Below are 19,780 nucleotides of genomic sequence, written 5' to 3'. Positions count from 1 at the left end.
GGTAAAATGGTATATATGTGATTGTGCAGGCGGCTTTGGTCGTTGCAGTATGTTCCGACAGTATTCATCGTGTTCTTGAATCGAAAAGTTCATAAAGAATTGTGACTGTTTATTGATTTCACAAAGTCACTCGCATTCAAACCCCACACAGATCGTTGGACGTCCTTGATACAATTAGATTTGAATATAATTGAATCAGCGGTTAACGTTTCCACGGATTGATTAAGAATAAAAAATATTTCCACAGATCGGAATAGCGTGACACGATCAGAGTTAAACGACCGCAGTATTAAGAAAGTGGCTTGTCTTGCAAAGCTCAACACTTTTCTATTGTTCTCCACTGTGAGGAATTTTTCAAATTAAAATGATATAAATACTTAACATCAGGTAATCTGTTCAGTACTTTAATTAATTTCGTAGGCCTCAATCTGATTCTAATGTCCGCTATCGATATTAGAGATTGAATAAATGATCGCGATGATCTAGTTATAAGGTTATACATATCTTTCAACCCAGTGTAAAAGATTTAATACCAATAAGGAGTGGTTTGATTTCTCGATAAAATCTCCGCGGGAATAGTAAGAATAACTTGGTGATAAGTTGCAATATGTTGACTACTAGCGTTTAATACGAAACACGCATGGACAACGTGATTAGTTTACTATTCATTGGCTACTTCAAACTTTGTACGATAACGTTTAGCCAATAATCGTTGACGTGTATTGAATGGATTGGATGGAACTAATGAGAGTCAATCATATTCTAGACTATGTCAGGTATTATAATCTGGGGATTATCGTGTATGATGTCACGTTCACTGTAATAAGTGCCTGATCAAGCTTTGAATTTCATAGTCAATGTCAATATCTTCACCTGTATGGCTCTGAGTTAGTGAAGTAGAACAGAATTTCACCTCATTCGCGGTCAACTATAAAAGTATCATAATATCAACAAAATTATGTTTATAGAATGAAATGTTGATGTTTCGGAGAAAGTTCTGTTTCCCAGCTCTCGCAATCAGTCTAGCAGTTCTGCCGCAGTCGACTTGGTTAATCACCAACGGACTTGACTGAAACAAACTTATTAAAAACACGAGCGTGGTTTTGACGGTTACAAATCGTCCCGATGTTACGTGCCGCGTGATTCTTTTTTTGCTTGGTCGTTTTTGCGTTAGTAATTCAATTTCACAAAGAAACACTGAGAGTACTACCGAGAGGAATGTGGACAATATTTGCACGACATATTGGAAAATGGGTTGGTTTGACAAAGCCAAGATCAATACGCCGGTATAGAATGAAAGTCAACGTAAGAAGAATACACGCGAAGAAGAAGATTGGTCAAAGTTTACCAAGGAACTAAAAGGAACGACCCTGGGGAAAAAACGAAGTAATCTTTTCAGTGACGTATAACAAAGATGCGTCACGTCACCTGTCGCTGTCGTGCGATTTTGCAATCATTAGTCAAAGTGCGAATTCATTCCTTATCGTTTGTAAATATCAAAAATGCATTCAGTCAACGTTAGCAACTTCTACGGAATACAAACGGGTGGAATTGCACATATGCCAACGCATAAGCATTATCATTATAATTACATGAAAAGCTACCGTCAAATAAAGTGGTTTATCAATAATAGCCAGTATAGGAACCAGTGAAAAAAAATCGGCAAAAATTGATCCGTCCTGAAGATAATCAGTTCAACTAGATACAGTGGCGCCGCGCTCGTACAATACGACTACCATCATACTATCAGTCGCGTTGCGGTACTTGCAGTTTTATCATCAATGCAGTCGTGAAGTCATAAAGTTCTGAATGTCTGTCTAGAAGTAATTACCAGCGAGAAATTCTCGATTTCAATTTAGAGTATTTTTAGGTGGTTCTAGTTTTTAAATTTACTTGCATTGTCCATTTAAAAACTCGCATTTAGGTAATCTAATTCGTAAATAATAAAAATGAAGTACTTGTGCAAATTGTTGCTGATAATATTCTGTCTCCTGAGTTCAACTAGACATGTCAATAGTGCTCGAATATTGGCAGAATAAAAAATATTTCCACAGATCTGAATAGGGTGACACGATCAGAGTTAAACAACCGCAGTACTAAGAAAGTGGCTCGTCTTGCAAAGCTAGCAAACGAATAATTATGACAGCATTCATAATTTGAGACCGCATGTTTTGTTTGTTCGAAAATGCCGTTTTATGAAAATACAAAAATACTTGTTTTTCAACCAGCAGCTGCTGTGTGGACGGTAACGGAGTGAAGTCATAAACAATACGTAGGCTGGTGCTACTCTTCATTTCGATCTGAGCTCGCCTGGAGATCATCCAGCGGTGCAGTGTAGTGCACATTTCACAGTATCTGTTCAGAACGTACGTACACAATAAGTGGCATCTCCTGTATCCTAAGCGAAGTAATGAAGCTCGTACATTTTTCAATCGTATTACTAAGCACCGTTTGCTTCGTACGAAACGGAAATGGAGCGCGAATTCTGGCGATGTTCCCTTTGCCTGCCCCGAGTCATTTCACTATGTATCAGGGAGTGCTGATGGACCTCGCAAATAGGGGACATCAGATAGACGTAGTTAGTCATTTCCCTCTGATGTATCCTTTTCACAACTATCGAGACATTGTTGATTTGAACGGAAAAATGGATGTCATGGCTAACACCATGACATTCGAGACCGTCGAACATGTTGGAAACGTCGCCCTTGAAGAATATGGTGCTCAGAAAGTCGGAAATGACCTTTGCGATATTCTCGGAATTCCCGAGATTCAGGAATTGATCAATAATCCACCCAAGGACCCACCTTACGATCTTGTAATTGCAGAGGTAAAGTTTGTTCGTGACATTAAATTATTTTTTTTGCTGGAACTAGATATAACCGGCTAATGTACGGATTTTCAAAAACTCAGGATAACGCTGACGGTGAAAGAAACCATTTCATTTGTTGCCTTCTTCACATTTCTAACGTCTTCAAACTGACTGACCACTTCAGAGACAGTAAATTGTGATTGTATAATTATTTCAAGGCCTTGAAGCATTTTGTTCAATTCTACCAGATACCTAACACCCGATCGTAGGTTCAATCTCTTCGACTCAAGCGTCACACGTGCCCATCACTGTTCAAAGCTAATCGTGGTTTCTTTCCAGTTCTTCTTCGCAAATTGCTTCTTCGCTTTCGGAAGACACCTGAATGTTCCCGTAGTAGCGATGACATCGGCACCAACGCTGCACTACTCCAACGAACCGTTGGGCAACCCGCTGAATCCAGCCATCGTGCCCGAGTACGAAGACGGGTCAATAATTCATATGAACTTTTGGCAGCGACTTAGAAACACGCTGTATACGTTCAATAGAATCCGCCGAATCAGAAGTTTAACCGAGGTGCAGAATGACGCGGTGAAGAAGTATTTCGGGTCCGATATGCCTGGCGTTCGAGAACTGGAGCGAGACGTAGCCCTTCTTCTGGTAAACTCTCACCATAGCTTAAATGGAATTCGACCCATGACGCCAGCAATTTTGGAAGTTGGTGGAATCCACATTCGCTTCGAAAACGTCGAGTTACCCGCGGTAAGTGGTATTTAATAAAAGGCAATACGTGTTAGCTGTTTTTTACTTGCATAAGATAGTCACTGATTAAAAATAATCTCTTGATTGAATGTACTCCAACGTCTATATCATATCGAAAGCAATGAATCTTGTCACATTCTCAACTCACGGGATAGCAAAGTCGTGCACAAGGTTAATGAGACTCATTGGATTGATGACGCAATGTAAACTGTCCGAATTTTTACCTACGTCAGGCTTATCGTTGGCTACTCATAACGGTCGCAGAGCATTTGAAAGATTTTGCATTCAGACCTTACCGAAAAATTTTAGGATCTACGAAACTGGTTGGATAACAGCACAAGCGGGTTTATCTACGCCTGTTTTGGAACCTTACTGAGAATCGAGTCGTTCCCGAAGGAGTTTCTGGCTGAATTGTATTCAGGTTTTACGAAAATTGCGCCGATACGTGTACTGCTGAAATCGACGAATCCGGAAGAGTTGCCACCTGGCCTACCGCAGAACGTGATGACGATGAAGTGGCTTCCTCAAGCTGAAGTTTTGAGTAAGTGGTAGTCTTTGTGATATTAAATCGGGAAATTTGGTAATGATGACATTTCTTTTCAGGACACAAAAACATCCGGGGATTCGTGACGCACGGTGGTTTGGGGGGAATCCAAGAAGCGACTGCGTTCGTTGTTCCATTCGTCGGCATCCCAATATTCGCAGACCAGCCAAGAAATGTGAAAAATTGTGTTGAAAAAGGGGTAGCGGTGTCTTTGAATTACAGGGACTTCACAGCGGACAAATTCGTATCAGCCGTCAACGACATCATTCATGATCCGAAATACAAGTGCGTTAGAAATTTTTCGAAGAATGACGAAAAAAATTTCTTCCTTCTTAAGTTCTACCACTAAATTTTTTTTTCTTCGTTATTAACCCGCAGAAATAACATGATGATACTATCGAAGAAATTTATGGACCGACCGCTGAATCCCCGAGACGCGGCCATTTATTGGATCGAGTACATCATCACCTACGGAGGTGATTCCCTGCGATCACCAGCGGTTCGATTGACTTGGTGGCAGTTGGCACTGCTGGATGTTTATGGCAGCATATTGGTTGCAGCTCTGGTCACTATCTATCTAGTCAAACTTTTCATTTCAGCCCTGATTCGCAGAATTATACGCTCCAAAGAAACTGTACCGTTGACGAAAAAAAAAAATTGAACGTAGCAAAACGTTTCTAGTATTCATTCGTCATTTTTATAAATTGACGGTAGGCAGTACAACGGGACTGCGATATAAGTATAGGTTTGACATTATATTGTAGGATGTAGAAATAGGGTAACTCGTTTGTATAAAGTACTTTCATGCCTGATCTAACGAAATAAAAACCTCCAAGAATTTCTGAACCGAGTCTGGCGGTGCGTTTGCGATTCTTACAGTCACTGACGCAATTGTTCCGTCGTATGTACAGAAACGAGAATTGCCAACGTGGCAAAAATTCTGTCAATCAATTGTCGAGGGATATGATTAATCTTCTGTTACCACGAGCCTTGGTCACCGGCCCGTTGGTTGCAAGGCTGAAAAGTCATCAGCTGGCTCTACAAGAATCTAGAAACCCGTATTTGTAACGTTTTTCTATTTGTTCAAGGTATCGAAACACTTGCGTTCCAAATTGCCGGTTCTACCATCACACCTTCAGCACTGAAGCCCAGTGATAAAAAAAGAGTCGACGTTACAAGATCGTCACAAGAGCATACGGTGTTCTTAGCGTAGCCGTCGTGAGTCATTTTCATGGTGTACGAACACACGAACAAAGAGAAACAGTGAATTTATAAATAAAACAATGAGGAGAGTGTCCGTTTTCCTCGCATTGTTATTATGCAATGTTTACTTCACGCGCCACGTTAACGGTGCCCGTATACTCGCAATATTTCCTCTAGAGATTCCGCACCAATTTTTCTTCTTTCAAGAAATCTTGTGGACTCTTGTAGAGCAGGGACACAAACTCGATGTAATCAGTCATTATCCCTTGATAAGGCCTCATCCGAATTACGAGAACATCATTCATCTGACAGGAAAGGGTCCCAGGTTTACCTTCAACTTAACAGCTGATACTCTTGATAGCTTGGCCAATAAGCCGGTCGAATATTACGCTGAACAGTACGGAAATAAGGCTTGCGAATTACTCGCTCTTCCTGAGTTCAAGAAGCTCATAGAAGAACCGCAAACCAATCCACCATACGACCTCGTCATTACGGAGGTGAGTCAATTATCCCTCTGGACTACTGTAAACGTTGAATGACGGTGAAACTGTGATTTCATTTTCTTTCTTGAGCCATTACAAATGAGATTACAAAATTATACAGTCTTAAAATGATACGATTTAAAGGGATGTAGTAAGAATTATTGAGGCGTTTATATTGGTTAGATTTATTCATTTCTCAAATTTTATTACGTACGGTACTTTTTTCCCCACTCGACTGCACTTTAGTACCTATGCCAACCATTGACCTTTGGGCTATGGTTTTTTTACAGTTACTATACGCGAACTGCTACTTCGCGTTCGGAAGACACTTCAAGGTCCCCGTGGTGGCAGTTTCTATGTCGGCGTTGCCACCTTACATAAGTGAGCCCTTGGGGAATCCGGTGAACACGGCATTTGTGTCCGAGCACATCGACGGTTCGATTCTTCACATGAACTTCTGGCAAAGATTCAAAAACACGCTGCACACATGGTGGACGAACTATCGAATCAGGCGGGTAACGGAGGCTCAGAACAGCATTGTGAAGACACACTTCGGGCCGGATATGCCGGACATCAGAGAGCTGGAGAGAGACTTGTCCCTGCTTTTGGTAAACTCGCACCACTCCCTCAACGGAGTTAGGCCTTTTACTCCAGCCATCGTAGAAATCGGTGGATTGCACGTGCGGGACGATGGAACAGAATTACCAGAGGTGAGCGGAAGGATAGAAAAACAGATAAAGGGTATACAGATACTACACCAGACTGAAATGCAAAAACACCACGTTTGCACAACTGTTCGGCTAACCGCGTGTGCCAACCAAAGTCAAACAAAAACCATCTGCGCTGATATATTTAGACCTGTTAAATTGTCAAAACTTTTATCACATCCGCGTTAGCCTGAAGGCACTGGCAGTTCAATTATTCGACTTAAAATTATACCTTTGTAAAATCTTTTTGCATGTTCCAAGATGTGTTCTCTTCTTTTTTTGTTCTGCCCTGAAGGCTTTCGCGCATTTCTGGCGAATCGACTACTCGACGGTACTGTCAGCCGATATTCTATGTCACTGAACAACGGTTGACTCTTGAGTCGTGAATGAGACTAACACTAAGCTGAACCTACGTAAAACAGCAGCGTCTGTTAAGGTCGAAGTATTTTCGTTGGAATACCAGTTTATCCGACGTCTCGCTAATGAGCCTACCTTGAAATCATAGTATCAGGTTTAACGTGGGTCGTTTTAGGTCTCTTGAGAGAACACGGTAAACCAATCGAAAGTGGCAGGACATTATTCGGCGTTAACGAAGCTCTGTCTAATTGTGGCTTCGAGACGCTGGGTTTGCCAAGTAAAACTTGTGTTTGATTAATTTCAGGAATTGAAAGCGTGGCTAGACAGCAGCGCGGACGGCTTTATCTTCGTTTCGTTTGGCTCCTTGCTGGCTATTGAGAATTTCCCAAAGGATATCATCGCCGAATTGTACTCAGCATTGGCCAAGATCGCTCCGATTCGAGTACTGCTCAAAGGAGCAGCTCCGGAAGCATTGCCACCCGGAATTCCCACGAACGTACTTGCGTTGGAGGTAGTTTCACAGAGGCAGGTTTTAAGTGAGTCAAGATTTATTCAGCGCTAAAAACGACTTACCGATAAGAGAAGTGACGCGCTGTAGAAACGATGATCGGTATTAGACTCATCGGAATGGAAACGCTGGCGAAATCGGTTGGCAGATTTCCTGACACCTTGAATGGATATTGAGGGTTAAATTTCTATTCTCCAGAGCACGGCAACATACGGGCGTTCGTGATGCAGGGTGGATCACTGGAGATTCACGAAGCGGTGATGTTCGCGGTACCGTTTATCGGTCTTCCGATATTCCCAGAGCCCCAACGAAACGTAAAAAATTGCGTTGAAAAGGGGGTCGCGATATCGATGGACTTTGGGGATTTCACGGCGGATAAATTCACCGCAGCCGTTAGTGAAATCGTCAGCGACGCAAAATACAAGTGAGTAAAACTTTCCGACACTCTCAGCGTAACCTTTTTCTCTTCCGGTGAACTATTTGATAAATTCTCTTCAAAAATCTATCACTCCGTTAGCCATCCTATCGACATTTGCATTCAACCCGTTAACTCATCGGCAATAATCCGTTATCAAATTATAGAAATAACATCATCACGCTGGGGAGAAAGTTTCTGGACCGACCGAGAAACCCGCTAGAAACGGCGATCTTCTGGATCGAGTACATCCTCAGAAACGGCGGCGATTCATTGCGTTCACCAGCGGTAAAGTTTAGCTGGTGGCAGCTGGCTTTGTTGGATATTTATGCGGGTATAACGGTGGCTGTTATAGTTGTGATTTACATCTGCAAGCGACTGACGTTGACCGTCATTCGTCGACTATTTCGACCGCACCCTACACTGCCAACTTCGAAAAAAATGGTGTAATACGACGCTCAAAAGAGTTACAAGCTCTCCGTTGATTACTATTGATAATCGCGAGATACAACGCCGCATGCCAAGTGCGGAAATTTTATTGAGAAAGGGAAACGCAGCGATTATAAAACGCGGAAAATTGTTACGGGACATCTGTTGTCGTCAGAAGTTTGACGAAAATTTCACCAAGCGTAACTTCCCTCTAGGATTTGAAATCGAATTGAAATATTCTCTTCTCGTCTACAACGGTTGAGGCAGAGTAACTCTGTAAAAATTTTACACTGGTAATCTTGACGCTGTGTCAACCGAAAAAGACAATCAATAAAGCAAATGTTTTCCCATTCACGTTAATCACACGATTCTTAACGTTTGTGAAAAATTTATATTTTAACGAGCCTGGTAAGATATGAATTTACATTGAAAAATGGTTGAATAGAAATTCAGCAAAAAAGTGTTACAGGCTTGTATGACTCTCCACGAAGGCTTTTAAAGTAATTCTTTCACCTTTCACCACATCGCGTTACTTTGACGCTTAGAAGGTTTCTTGCCAGGGTAGAGAAAATACAAAATACAAAAAAGAAAGGGAATGAACATGAAAAAACTCCGAAATACCACATGTAAAATACACGAGAGCTCCCCAATGGCTTTCTGGCCGAGTCACAGTGTTTTAAAAAAATCTGCACAGGGTGTAGAAATTTCGGTTTGAAGTAAAGTTTCCCTCGGGAGTTGGCCGAGTCTCTTCCAATTTGCAGTTTATTATAACTTCACGTCTTTCTTGAGCTGGTGTACCAGAGTCACAATATTTCTCTTCCCAAAGGTCTGCTCGCTGCTTCTTTTTTCTCATTTTGTGTATGTCGCCAGTAAAGTTTGAAGAAACATACAAAATTTGTGAATCGCTGTACTAACCAACTGTCGTGTCTTCCGCGAAAGCTCGTTAAAAAGTCACGTAATTGGCGTAAATCGAACACTGTTATGCGGTGCGATTAGAAATTAACGGAAATGGTTTGTAAAAAGTCAGAAGCGCAAGTTTGACTTAATTTCGCTGACGTTATGAAAATAAATAAACAATGCACTCACCAGGCGGTGCTGTTGCGTTGGATTTCAGCCTCTCCATGCATTCCTGTCTTCGCTCCGACAGGATGCGTTTGAGTTCTTCCTCCTGGACCGTGCTTCCGGCCGTCGTGTTGCTCGGTATCTAACGAGGGGGAAGAATCATTGAAGAAACAGTGAGTAAATACAGAGGATATACGATGAAAGGTACATACTTATTGATAGTTGAAATTTATTGTTAGAACAATCAGTGTTTCAGAAGCATCTGCATACAATTGTTACGTATAAATGATGGTGACAGATAGCATTTGTTTGAGGAATTAGTTGTTGGCAGCTTTTTACAGTGCGCTAATTTTGGCTAATAGGCCAACGACAAGTTTGATTCCTATTTGACGATCAGAAGAATCGACTGATACCAGATAACTTTGCAGAAAATGTATAGCCTCAATTTACTCCGTGAGATGCCAGGATCCATTTCAAGGTAATACAATAGCTCATCGAACTCTCCTTCACCTCGAAGGTCGATCTGTTACTTTACTTCGCGAGAATGATGGACTTGAATTTGCGCAAAGAAATTTCCTGCCGAGAAAAGTAAGCGTGGTTGGCTGTCTGCCAGGAAGTGAAAAATCGGAGGATTCGATGGCAGGCGATAAAACGTTATACCTACAATATTATGATCCTCATATCGTGCACGTTTGATTATATGGTCGTAGAAGAAAATATTTTTAACAGTCTAATAGCTTCAGCGGCGGTAAAGTAGATAGGCATACCTAATGTATGTGCACAGAAATAAGCGTGTGTACATAAGTTGTACAGTTGTAAAGCTTTCGTCTAATTCATCGGATCCATTTATCCAAAAATGCGTATCTGAAAAGCTCTCAACGAAGACGCCTCGCCAAATCAAAGCAAAGACTATTGCGCCTCTAGTTTTTCTTGTCGAAAAATAGCGTAAAATTTATAGCAACCAGCTCACAGGAAAGACTTTAATACGTAATATGTAGTTAATCACATTATATGTGGACGTGGATGGGCTTCGGACAAGTTAGTTTTAAATAATAATAATAATAATAATAATAATAATAATAATAATAATAATAATAATAATAATGATAATAATGAACGTAATAGTAAAAAAGTATGAAGCGAATAGAAATAATAATAAAAACATTACCATATTGAAATCAGCGTTGGAATACGTCAAAGAATCACAGGAAGTAATAGATTACTGAAAGACGAAAGAGAAAAGAAGAAAATTAGAATCCGTTATAAAGTAAAGAAATAATTGTATATTTCAAGGAATGTACGATGTTAGAGTAGGAACAAAAAAAAAAAAAAGGCATTTGAAAAAGTTCGTTAGAATATGGCAAAATATATACACGTAACGTTACACAATGTAAGCTAGTCTGGTAGAATTTCATTCCAGCTTTGAGAGTTCTCCGAGAACGATCAACTACAAACCCTTCACAGTGGTGAACTTTCAATCGAACCTTTGATATTGTACGGAAGGATTACAGCCACTGTCATGGAAAGACGAAAGTTGGCAAATTCGGTGGTTGCGAACAACTCGAGCGATAGCGCGGCAAAGTTGTCTTTATGAAAGTTGTATGAGAACTGTGAGAACGCGAGGGCTATTCAAGCTCCAAGTTGTTTCTCGATCTCAGAGGGATACACACGCCCCCCTCGACGAACTTGGGAAACGAGCTGAAACCGCGAAAGCACGAGTTTCCACTACTACCTAATATCCATAAACCCTACGTGGTTTTGTCACCTAGTGTTTCGCCTCGTGCATAGCGCGTGAAGTATAAGGTGCGGTTGGGTCTCGATTCAAGCGATTCGAATCCCTGTTCTCCGACCAAAATTCACGCGCTTTATCACAGGTCAATTTCGATTTCTCCTTTGTAAACACCCGATTGACGCGCTCGGAGTTTCGATTAATCGATCGTCAAGTTCCGCGAGTGTCCAGACTGTATATAAATTGCCCTTGTAATTCGGCGTTGTTTTTTTTTCACCCGGACGCCTGCTCCAAAACTTGGTGATAATTTCAGCGATAGCTGATGATCGACGCCTTGTTTATATATCGGTATCGCGCTATTTCGAGCTATAACAACACGAGTAAATCTACAAGTGGAATATCGAGTGGTCTATAAAATAGAAAAAAAAATAAAAAATTCCGACACAGTGATAGGTCGTAGTTTCTTTTCTTTTTTATTTTCTTTTTTTTTTTTTTGCCTCGTTCTTCCAGAGTGTCTATGAATTATTGAAACATGATGGACGTCGAGGGTATAAAAAGATTGAAAGAACCGGATTGAATTGGGGCGGCAGCAACTGATCTAAATAAAACAATCCTCGTCTTGACTCGCGAGTGCTTATCCACGCAAAAATACAGGTCATACTGCAAAACAAAAAAAAAAAAAAAAAAAAAACCGTCGACGTAGTAACGACCCTCGCTGTCATTGATCGGAAGTTGGTTCTAACTGTTCGATGTTTTGAATTCCTCTTGACTAAGAAGCTCTGTAGTCGGAGTGTTCTGTTTATCCTTTGATCTATTTTTGCAGAGATGAAGCGCGATCGATACCGCGATGACAATGATGCAGAATCTTTGATCACCGTGGAAATTAACACATCCCTGCTTACAGAGACGAATCGCAGCTGGTGCTCAATCGAAATAACACCTGCTTGTACAACGTATAGTCTGTCTACATTTTATAAGATGATGTCCGTCTGGCGCCGCGAGCTTCATTCGTGTAAGACGTAATTTCTCCAGCTTAAGAATGCGGAAATATTGAACAGCTCTAGCGCATAAGAACAATTAAGGCACGGTACTTACGTTTAAGCTCGCCATTTTCGAATTATTAAAAACATAAGCACGCGATTGCGAAGTGGAGTTGAAACGGTGATATTTCAGCCGTAGCTGCGACTGGAGGATTGATCGAAGTTTGGCTGCGGCCGTCTCACTTCAGCGTCCATAAATCAAGATCCAAACTTTGGTAATCCAGTGAATTTATATGTTTGATGAATATCGACGCACAGTTCGGGTATAAAATGTGAAAGTTGAACCACAACCTGTCGAGGCAGAGCCGACTTGAAATTACACGCGATGAAAGATTACACTCGGACATTTTTACCGTACGAGAGGTGGAAAAATTTTCTTTTCACCACTGTGTAAATAGGTTTGCAATATTTTTGGAAGCTGTGTTGGAAATTTTTGCGTTTAAACTCAAGCTTTGCGTTTGCGCCGGACATTCGGTATTGCAGATGAAAGGAAAATACAAATATCGATGTTGTGCAATGTTATCTGACGTTTGACACCTGGAAGTTACGCTCGCTCTATTTTACCGGCGTTAGGCGTTGCGATTGAACGAACGAAAAGGTACAATCCGAACGTGCAGGGTTTCATAGCTATTCAAAGCCACGCTGCGCCGGACGATTTGCATTAACTGCACGTATCGGACAATTACGCGTGCAGCCCCGCCCTTAGAAAATACAAACCGGCAAACAAACAAGGTGGGCGAAGCACAAACCGCACCCTCACATTTTTTAATCCACCAGAACAAACAGGGGGAGCGAGAAGTTGGGAAAATGATCAAAGGATCAAAGAAATCGAATCGACCTTATCGGTTTTTCTACGAATAATTAGAAATGGGAGCGTTTGTGTTCGGGCAGAATAGTAACTCTCAACCGCAAAAAAAGAAAAAAAAAAACGAAAAAAAATCGAAGTAATAATATTTAGGAAAGAGAAAAAAATAAATTTACTCCCGAAAAATTCGTACCCCGCAGCTATTTTACGGTCCGATTGTAAAAACGCAGGTGTGTTCAGTTGATTGGAAAAATACACAAATGCTGCGTCATGCGATTCGCTGCGTTTAACCGCGAGTGCCGATTTTGCGATGTATCAACAAACCAGCGCCCAGAATTGACCCGGTTGATAATTGAGCCGAAAGATAATGAAACTTTGACCCATCCTCGCGGCTTACAATTCCAATGCACTAAATTGAACGAAAAATTCCGTGATTAGATAACGCAATAATTCTATACTACGTCCAAATTTTCAGTCATTACTCATCGCGCTGATGAACGTGATGTCAAAATTTCGTATATGTATATAAAGTTATTAATGAATGATATAAAACTTGAAACCAATTCGTAAATCGTAATTTAAAAAATACTTCCTGAATATTAAACGAAACAATTACCGCCTTTTTTTGTTTTAAGGTAAATCGCGAACCAATAAAAGAAAATTTCGCTGAGCTTGTCATCCCCCCGTAATTTCGTGCACTGCAGAATCAGCATCCGAACCATCATGGCGTGGAAATTCGACGTTGAATACCTCAAGCAAACGCGTTTCCCCACCGGAGTCAAGGTAAGGTGACTATATTTAGGAGTTTAAATGCGCACTATTGACCGGCTATTTATTGAATCGCTAGCCGAGCCGCGTCTGCAGATACCAGAAAATCTAATCACATTTTACGAAAGCCGAGATGGGAGTGAAACTGGGAAACCGAGAAGATCCGAAAGCGGAAATTTTCCCCATTTTTTTGCTTTTTCTTCTCGTTTCGCCTACCTGCTGGTATCGTCATCGTCGCGTAAACGTGTATTATACGTATACGTAATTCAATTAACACGGCACTCACCCCTTATTTCGAATAAAGAAGTTTTAACGTAATAAACGTAAGAATATATCGCGCCCTGCGGTGGCTTGGTATTGGCGATATGAAATAAGTCTGGCAAAACTTCTCTTCGACGTAGTCGATCATTTCACCCGGCAGAAACAGCTGCAGGAAAAATAAACCCAAGGAAAAGAAATTTTCTCCTCGAACAATCAATCGCATATCTTATGCCGCGATTATAGACGAGCTTTCGTTGCACTCAGAATCAGCTTCAACTGGTTTAATTTAGCCACTGTTATCAAACGTACGTGACAAAATTTTTTGCAAGATCGTTGAAACGGGGGAAAAAAATAGGGGTGCTTACAATCGAGCAGAAAATATATTAATATTTTTTACCAATTGTTAAAATTGACAAAGATTCGTGACAGCCCCGTTTAGTTTTTCTTCTTTCGTTCTTTTGGAAAAGAAAAATGGTTCGTATTGTTTCCGTTAACTTCGCAATACGCATTATGCGCATAGTTAATTAGAAGCCTTATAGAAATAGTCTGAACCCGGTATTTCAACGAAGCCACTGCGTGAATTTCTGCGGAAATAGCGATCCGTTATTCCGATAAACCATCGGGGCGTAAATATTATCGAGTATTGATATTTTTCCATTCCCATTCTCACACCCTGCGGCACTCTCGGCAAACAAAGAAGCGAGTTCGCGGGGGAATTTCGTAAGGGTTCCAGGAACACACACACACATAATTATATATATAATTACATATATTAGGGCGGTTAGGAAAAGGGCCTTTTTTTAGATTTTACTATTCTCCGAGATTCTTGTACTTTTTCACTAAAACATCGCTCACGCTAAAAGACTGGGCTGAACATTTTTTTTTACTATTGCCTCAACGACGGTGATATTTGGGAAACAGCTATTTTCGGAAATTTTAAAACTGATATATCCTGAAATCCTTCGGCAGGTATGTTTTGCACGACGAAACACAAGTTTTTGTCAAACCTGAGACGCGTGTGATTTTTTATTAGTACTGAAAATCTACGATGAAATTCGCAAAGAGATATTTTTTTGGTTTCAAATATTAAAATATTTCACTGATCTTTATCTTTCTCGCTGCTTTATGACATACAAAAGCTGAAATATACGTATATGTACATGTATATTTCTCGCTTTTGTGAATTTTCACACTTCCAATATTCCTTCCGAGGGATCACAGTGTTCCAACAAAGTTTTCATTTATAATTAATACTCAGCGAGCTGTCGCAAATATATACATCTCATAATGATGAGCGCGCAGATATAGAAGCTTTTCCTTCGATCGAGATGCCGACTTTTGAATTTCTTGCCAAATTCCATAAATTTGAATATATCCTGGCAATTTGGGTATAACGTGATTGATTGATGGACTCACGAATTTCGAGATGGTTTTTATTTTTACCGCGGCATTGCTGGTTAAATATTTAGAAGAGGAGAACCGCAGGACCTTTGACCGCGAAACAGGATCACGGAATAAGGGGTGCGAGCCAATTCCGAGCAAACGACCTTCGTAAATTCGGTAAAAGTAACACGTCGTGAATCGCAATCGTAATTGAGCAATTAACGATCCGAGGGTTACAGGATCACTGAATCCATTGCAGTCGAAGCGCTTCGTGTAAGCTGACAACGAAGACATTTGAATTGGTTGGATAATTTATTAAACAATTTCACAAGTAAAATGGTTGGGGTTACAATAATGGTTTGGGTATTTTGTAGATCACAGAAGAATGTGGTACAAGTGGGAACTATTTGTGCTATTGCGATTATAGTTAAGAACACTAAATTTTCTCGTCATTACAACAAAATCGAGCGAATTTCAATCGAGAAAATCCAATAAGCTTATCCCTCCACTACTCCACGGTCTGTAACCAACTCGCCTGGGATTGCATTCGACACCTTGTTGTGATGGGATGGATACTAAAAAAGTAAAAGTCTAATCTGGGTCCACCGAATCGATTCTCAGAAAAAAGAAAATTTGATAGATTTGTCCTGTTATCTCATTGTTACGGTTTTTGTGGTCGCCGAACTTGAATCTGAAATCAGATTTTCAATATTCAAAATGGTGGATCTAATATGGTTGTCAACCCCTATGTAAAAAAAAATTATATCTAACCGGCGCCTTTTTGATTTTTAATAATTTTTTTCGGCCAAACCCGTCGCAACGTTTTTTTGACAAACTCAGGGATCTCTTCCTCGGCATCCAATTTGATGATTAAACAAGTTTCAGCTTTCACATGTTTATTAATAGAACTCAGCTAAATTACTGTACATTCCGACTGAACTATAATATACTAATACAATACCCATTATAAAACGATTTAGCGTGTATATCCACAAGTCGTGCAGGCCTGGCGTGTCAGACATTATTTGTTATACAAAAGATGCCAAAAGTTATATTCGCGGGGTACTAACAGGCTTCACTAGGAGACAAAAGGTTTCGCTTTTGGGAAAATTCTCGTCCCCTTTTCCCGTCTCAAGCATTATGACCGATGATAATCCTGGAAGCCAGGTGCGGGACAAATAAATTTCTCAGCAGCATATTCCCTAAAGCTTTGTGGCTGTTGAGCGAGGGTTTGAACAACCCGAATCCACTAATTCTTATCGTAAATTTCACGCCGGAATCCGAACGTAGCTAACGTACATACCTATATTACTGTGTAAATAAAACGGTCCCTGATATTTCCGCGAAACAATTCTCACGCTGTTTTCGCCTCGCCGTATTACTCAGTCCGATCGTTAATTTATTCCTGGATTAGGGTCGTTGCCTTTTTCCAGATAATATGTTCGTTAGTTTGGTTCATTTATCAGTTTCAGTTCAGTCCATCGAAATCGCCACCTAAACACGGAAGACAAAACGCAAGCTAACAATTGACAATATTCGGAATACTCGTACGTCGATCCTTTTGTTCCAGACAATGCAAAGCTCGCGGCACAATTGTTGATTTTCACTTTACGTGCGCGAGATCTTTGCGTCCGATATATCCTGGAGGACGATTCGAGCTCGGAGAATTTTGGGAACAGTATCAATTACGGACTGTAAGTTGTCGAATTCAGGCTCAGCCTCGGTTTTCTCCCTAAGTAACAATGTTGCTTTGTCATTGTCGAAGCCCTCTAACTGCCCGCGAAACCGCTTCATTATTCACGGATCGATTATCAGGGCGTGGTTGAGCTCGATTTCACAATTAGTCAAAAAGCGACGCGCCGAAGTGTGTTCCATTCCATAAATTCACTCCTCGAACACACCCATCACGTATCTCCGTGGAGTTGAAGGACTACCTCGCACCCAAAGTATGCACGGAATGTCGCTTAGTCATTGTCTGTAAGAATATACCGCAAATATTACCGTATTTCAACTTTTGAACGTATTAGGTAATTGATTTCTGCCAAGGAGAAATCCACCGCGAATAAATCAACCGCGACAATATCACGTCGAGATAAATCGTTTCCTACTGCACATGCAGCGTTATTCCACTGGTCGCTATATCATAAATATCTTCAGGCTAGCAACCAATAATCGTATATTTGTGATAATGTAGCCCCGTGCGGATTTCGGTGAAATTAATGTAGGCACGTAACGGTGAGATAATAATTCTTCATGAACGGTGGATTATCGTATAACGAATTAACAGAATCGGACAGTTGTATAAACTTTCCGCATCTATGCGTTCAGGTTTAAGGGATCGTTCCAGTGTAACGGGTCAAACAATAGCTGATTTACGCGATTTTTTTACTATGGTTGTCCCCTTACCGTGGTTTAACGAGTCTGACTCGTGATGAAGATTTTGACCCAAACATGAATATGACGTGCCAGGCTCGTGAACGGAAAGTCGGGCCAAACATAAACATCACGAGCCAGGCTCGTGATCATCGTAATTCAATGTTAGTTTCTATCAGTACGCCACGGGAGTTGGTCACGATTCTCATAATTGCTGTTACGGAGAAGATTAGTTATTAAAATTTAACAAACCCCTACAGAGTGCAAAATACAAAAGTTTTAAATGACATTAATGACTACGAATCCAGTGATAGTGACGTGTTTGCGCCAACCAGAAAGCATCCATGGCGTCAATCGTGGATTTGACAGAAGGTAAAAAACACACTACTAATTTGGAACTATTCTGAAACCTGTGTCATAAAAGCGTGTGTTTTAAATAATATATGCTTGACTATATCACAAGGATTTACATTTCGGCTCGTATTGCGACTGTTCTCGAGCATCACTCTGGCTTCTTTACGACGCGTTGACGTCTACCACTTTGGCCCAAGTTTCGTCGAGCTAAATGGTACGGGACGGGGTTAAGGAATCATCCTAGTGTAACGGGTTGAACAATAGCTGATTTACGCGATTTTTATTCGATGGTAAGTACGCGCTAACCAGTCTGATTCTTTATGTCAAATCAAAACAGTCACGAGGAACAGAAAGAAAATTTTTAAAAGTTCACTTTTATTTTTGTTCTATTTTTTTTAACGGGTTTCTCGAAACGTCGTTTTTCAAAACGATGGATACTCTCAAAGGAAGACTTTTCAAGCTATCTGTCTCAAATTTGGACAAAACATTCGTCGTGCCATTTTTTATCTTGCTTTGGATACTTTTTTTTCCAAAGTCGTTTTCAACTTTATAAAAGAAATTAGAAAAAAATAAATAAATAAACGTTGAAAAATTTATTTTCTGTTCTTCGTGAGTGCTTTGATTTAACATAAAAAAAAAAAATCAGATTGATCAGCGTATTTGAACCGTCGAAAAGAAGTCCCTTGATCTGAAGCTTTGCTTAGGTAATTACTATTATCGCAGTTTTCCGGTTCCTCTGCATTCTATACCGTGAATATACTCGCTGCCTTGTATAACATTTATTATATATAATACCTACTTATATTCTACACTTATATACGGACAGAAACTGATCCTGGCGCAACGTATACCTTCGCACCACTCCGAAGGATTCAAATTTTAATTAAACTTTTCCACCGCAGCTTCCACCCAATGATTATTTTCGCTGACAAACTTTTTTCCCCGCAGGAATGAGAACGGTTAGAAAATTTGTGAACAAACCGAATAAACTGTCATCCTTTGAGAGGATTTATTTATGGCTTTGAGTCTTGAAAGTTTCACATTACCCGATCGTGTTTTTCTGACACAGTTTCATTGTCGCTGTCGATTTGATGAGAAATGAATCGGACCGGTTACTTCAGCGGAGGATAAAGACGAGGGTTGAGGGAGAACGGTGTGAATATTTTAGAGTTGAACTAACCGTCCAAATGGAAGCAAAGCTCGTTATTCGAGTGCCGAGGGTCTGTTGATAATTGAGCAAGAACCCAAACTTGGTTTACTTTGCGGGCTCGAGATTCTCGCTTGCAAGGTTCACGTGAAATTAGGCCTCTGTCCCTTCGGCTCTCGGTTATTCTCGAATCGCACAAAGTGAAATCAAAATTGATCAATATCGCGAATAGTGGAAAATTATTTATAGCTTACGAGGTATACGATGAAACGTTCCTGTGTATGTATAATGTTTTGATGACTAAATTTTACACCTCACGTATCGTGAAAAAGGTATTCAGTTTCTAAACCCCTGAAGGCATAGGTAGGTGATGCATCCTTCGTACTGTTAAAACTACCTGAATTTACACAGGTGTTATACGTACGACGAGTGTCTTTTGTACCGTTAAAACTGTCTCGTTAATCTCGAGCCTCTTTGAAAACGCGACAGGTTTCAAGGTGGACAAGGGGGAGAGAAAATGGGGTAAAAAAGCATCTCGACAAGGAATGAAAGGAATGCCGAGAGAAGAGGGACAGGAAAAGGCGCGACACCGCGGGGCGGATTTTCCTGAACAGGCAGGCGAGGCGCGTATTTTCGCGTTGGGAA

The 19,780-nt window shown here is 40.6% G+C and overlaps 2 protein-coding genes across 10 annotated transcripts in view; one reads left to right on the top strand and one right to left on the bottom strand.

Annotated features, from left to right (window-relative positions):
• Dh31-R (Diuretic hormone 31 Receptor) overlaps positions 1–19,780 on the bottom strand; it is a 159,071-nt gene that overhangs the window by 106,838 nt on the left and 32,453 nt on the right. For 6 of the 9 annotated variants that reach the window (XM_046611868.2, XM_046611869.2, XM_046611867.2 and 3 more), the window contains one exon: positions 9,300–9,417. In XM_046611868.2, the coding sequence (XP_046467824.1) occupies positions 9,300–9,417 (118 nt within the window). Of the gene's footprint in view, positions 1–9,299; positions 9,418–10,443; positions 10,498–10,759; positions 10,776–19,780 lie in introns of those variants that run through there. The other 3 variants (XM_046611871.2, XM_046611872.2, XM_046611874.2) reach the window with 2 other exon arrangements.
• LOC124212105 (uncharacterized) lies at positions 2,055–8,573 on the top strand. The gene is made up of 10 exons (XM_046611858.2): positions 2,055–2,827; positions 3,149–3,568; positions 3,878–4,109; positions 4,172–4,397; positions 4,491–4,767; positions 5,321–5,812; positions 6,088–6,507; positions 7,166–7,397; positions 7,568–7,793; positions 7,952–8,573. Exons 1-10 carry the CDS (start codon positions 2,411–2,413, stop codon positions 8,232–8,234), a joined length of 3,225 nt encoding a protein of 1,074 aa, XP_046467814.2. The 5' UTR covers positions 2,055–2,410; the 3' UTR covers positions 8,235–8,573.

The sequence above is a fragment of the Neodiprion pinetum genome, chromosome 2 (assembly GCF_021155775.2).
Source record: "Neodiprion pinetum isolate iyNeoPine1 chromosome 2, iyNeoPine1.2, whole genome shotgun sequence".
NCBI lineage: Eukaryota > Metazoa > Arthropoda > Insecta > Hymenoptera > Diprionidae > Neodiprion > Neodiprion pinetum.
Note: the sequence above shows the minus strand (reverse complement) of the source record. Positions and strands in the feature narration are given on the sequence as shown.

What these genes read in the sequence shown, in the direction of transcription:
- LOC124212105 (XM_046611858.2), top strand. Translation starts at nt 2,411, where the DNA reads ATGAAGCTCGTACATTTTTCAATCGTATTACTAAGCACCGTTTGCTTC. An exon ending in TCCTCAAGCTGAAGTTTTGA is followed by an intron (nt 4,110 to 4,171) that starts GTAAGTGGTAGT and finishes ATTTCTTTTCAG; the next exon opens with GACACAAAAACATCCGGGGA. An exon ending in ATTCATGATCCGAAATACAA is followed by an intron (nt 4,398 to 4,490) that starts GTGCGTTAGAAA and finishes ATTAACCCGCAG; the next exon opens with AAATAACATGATGATACTAT.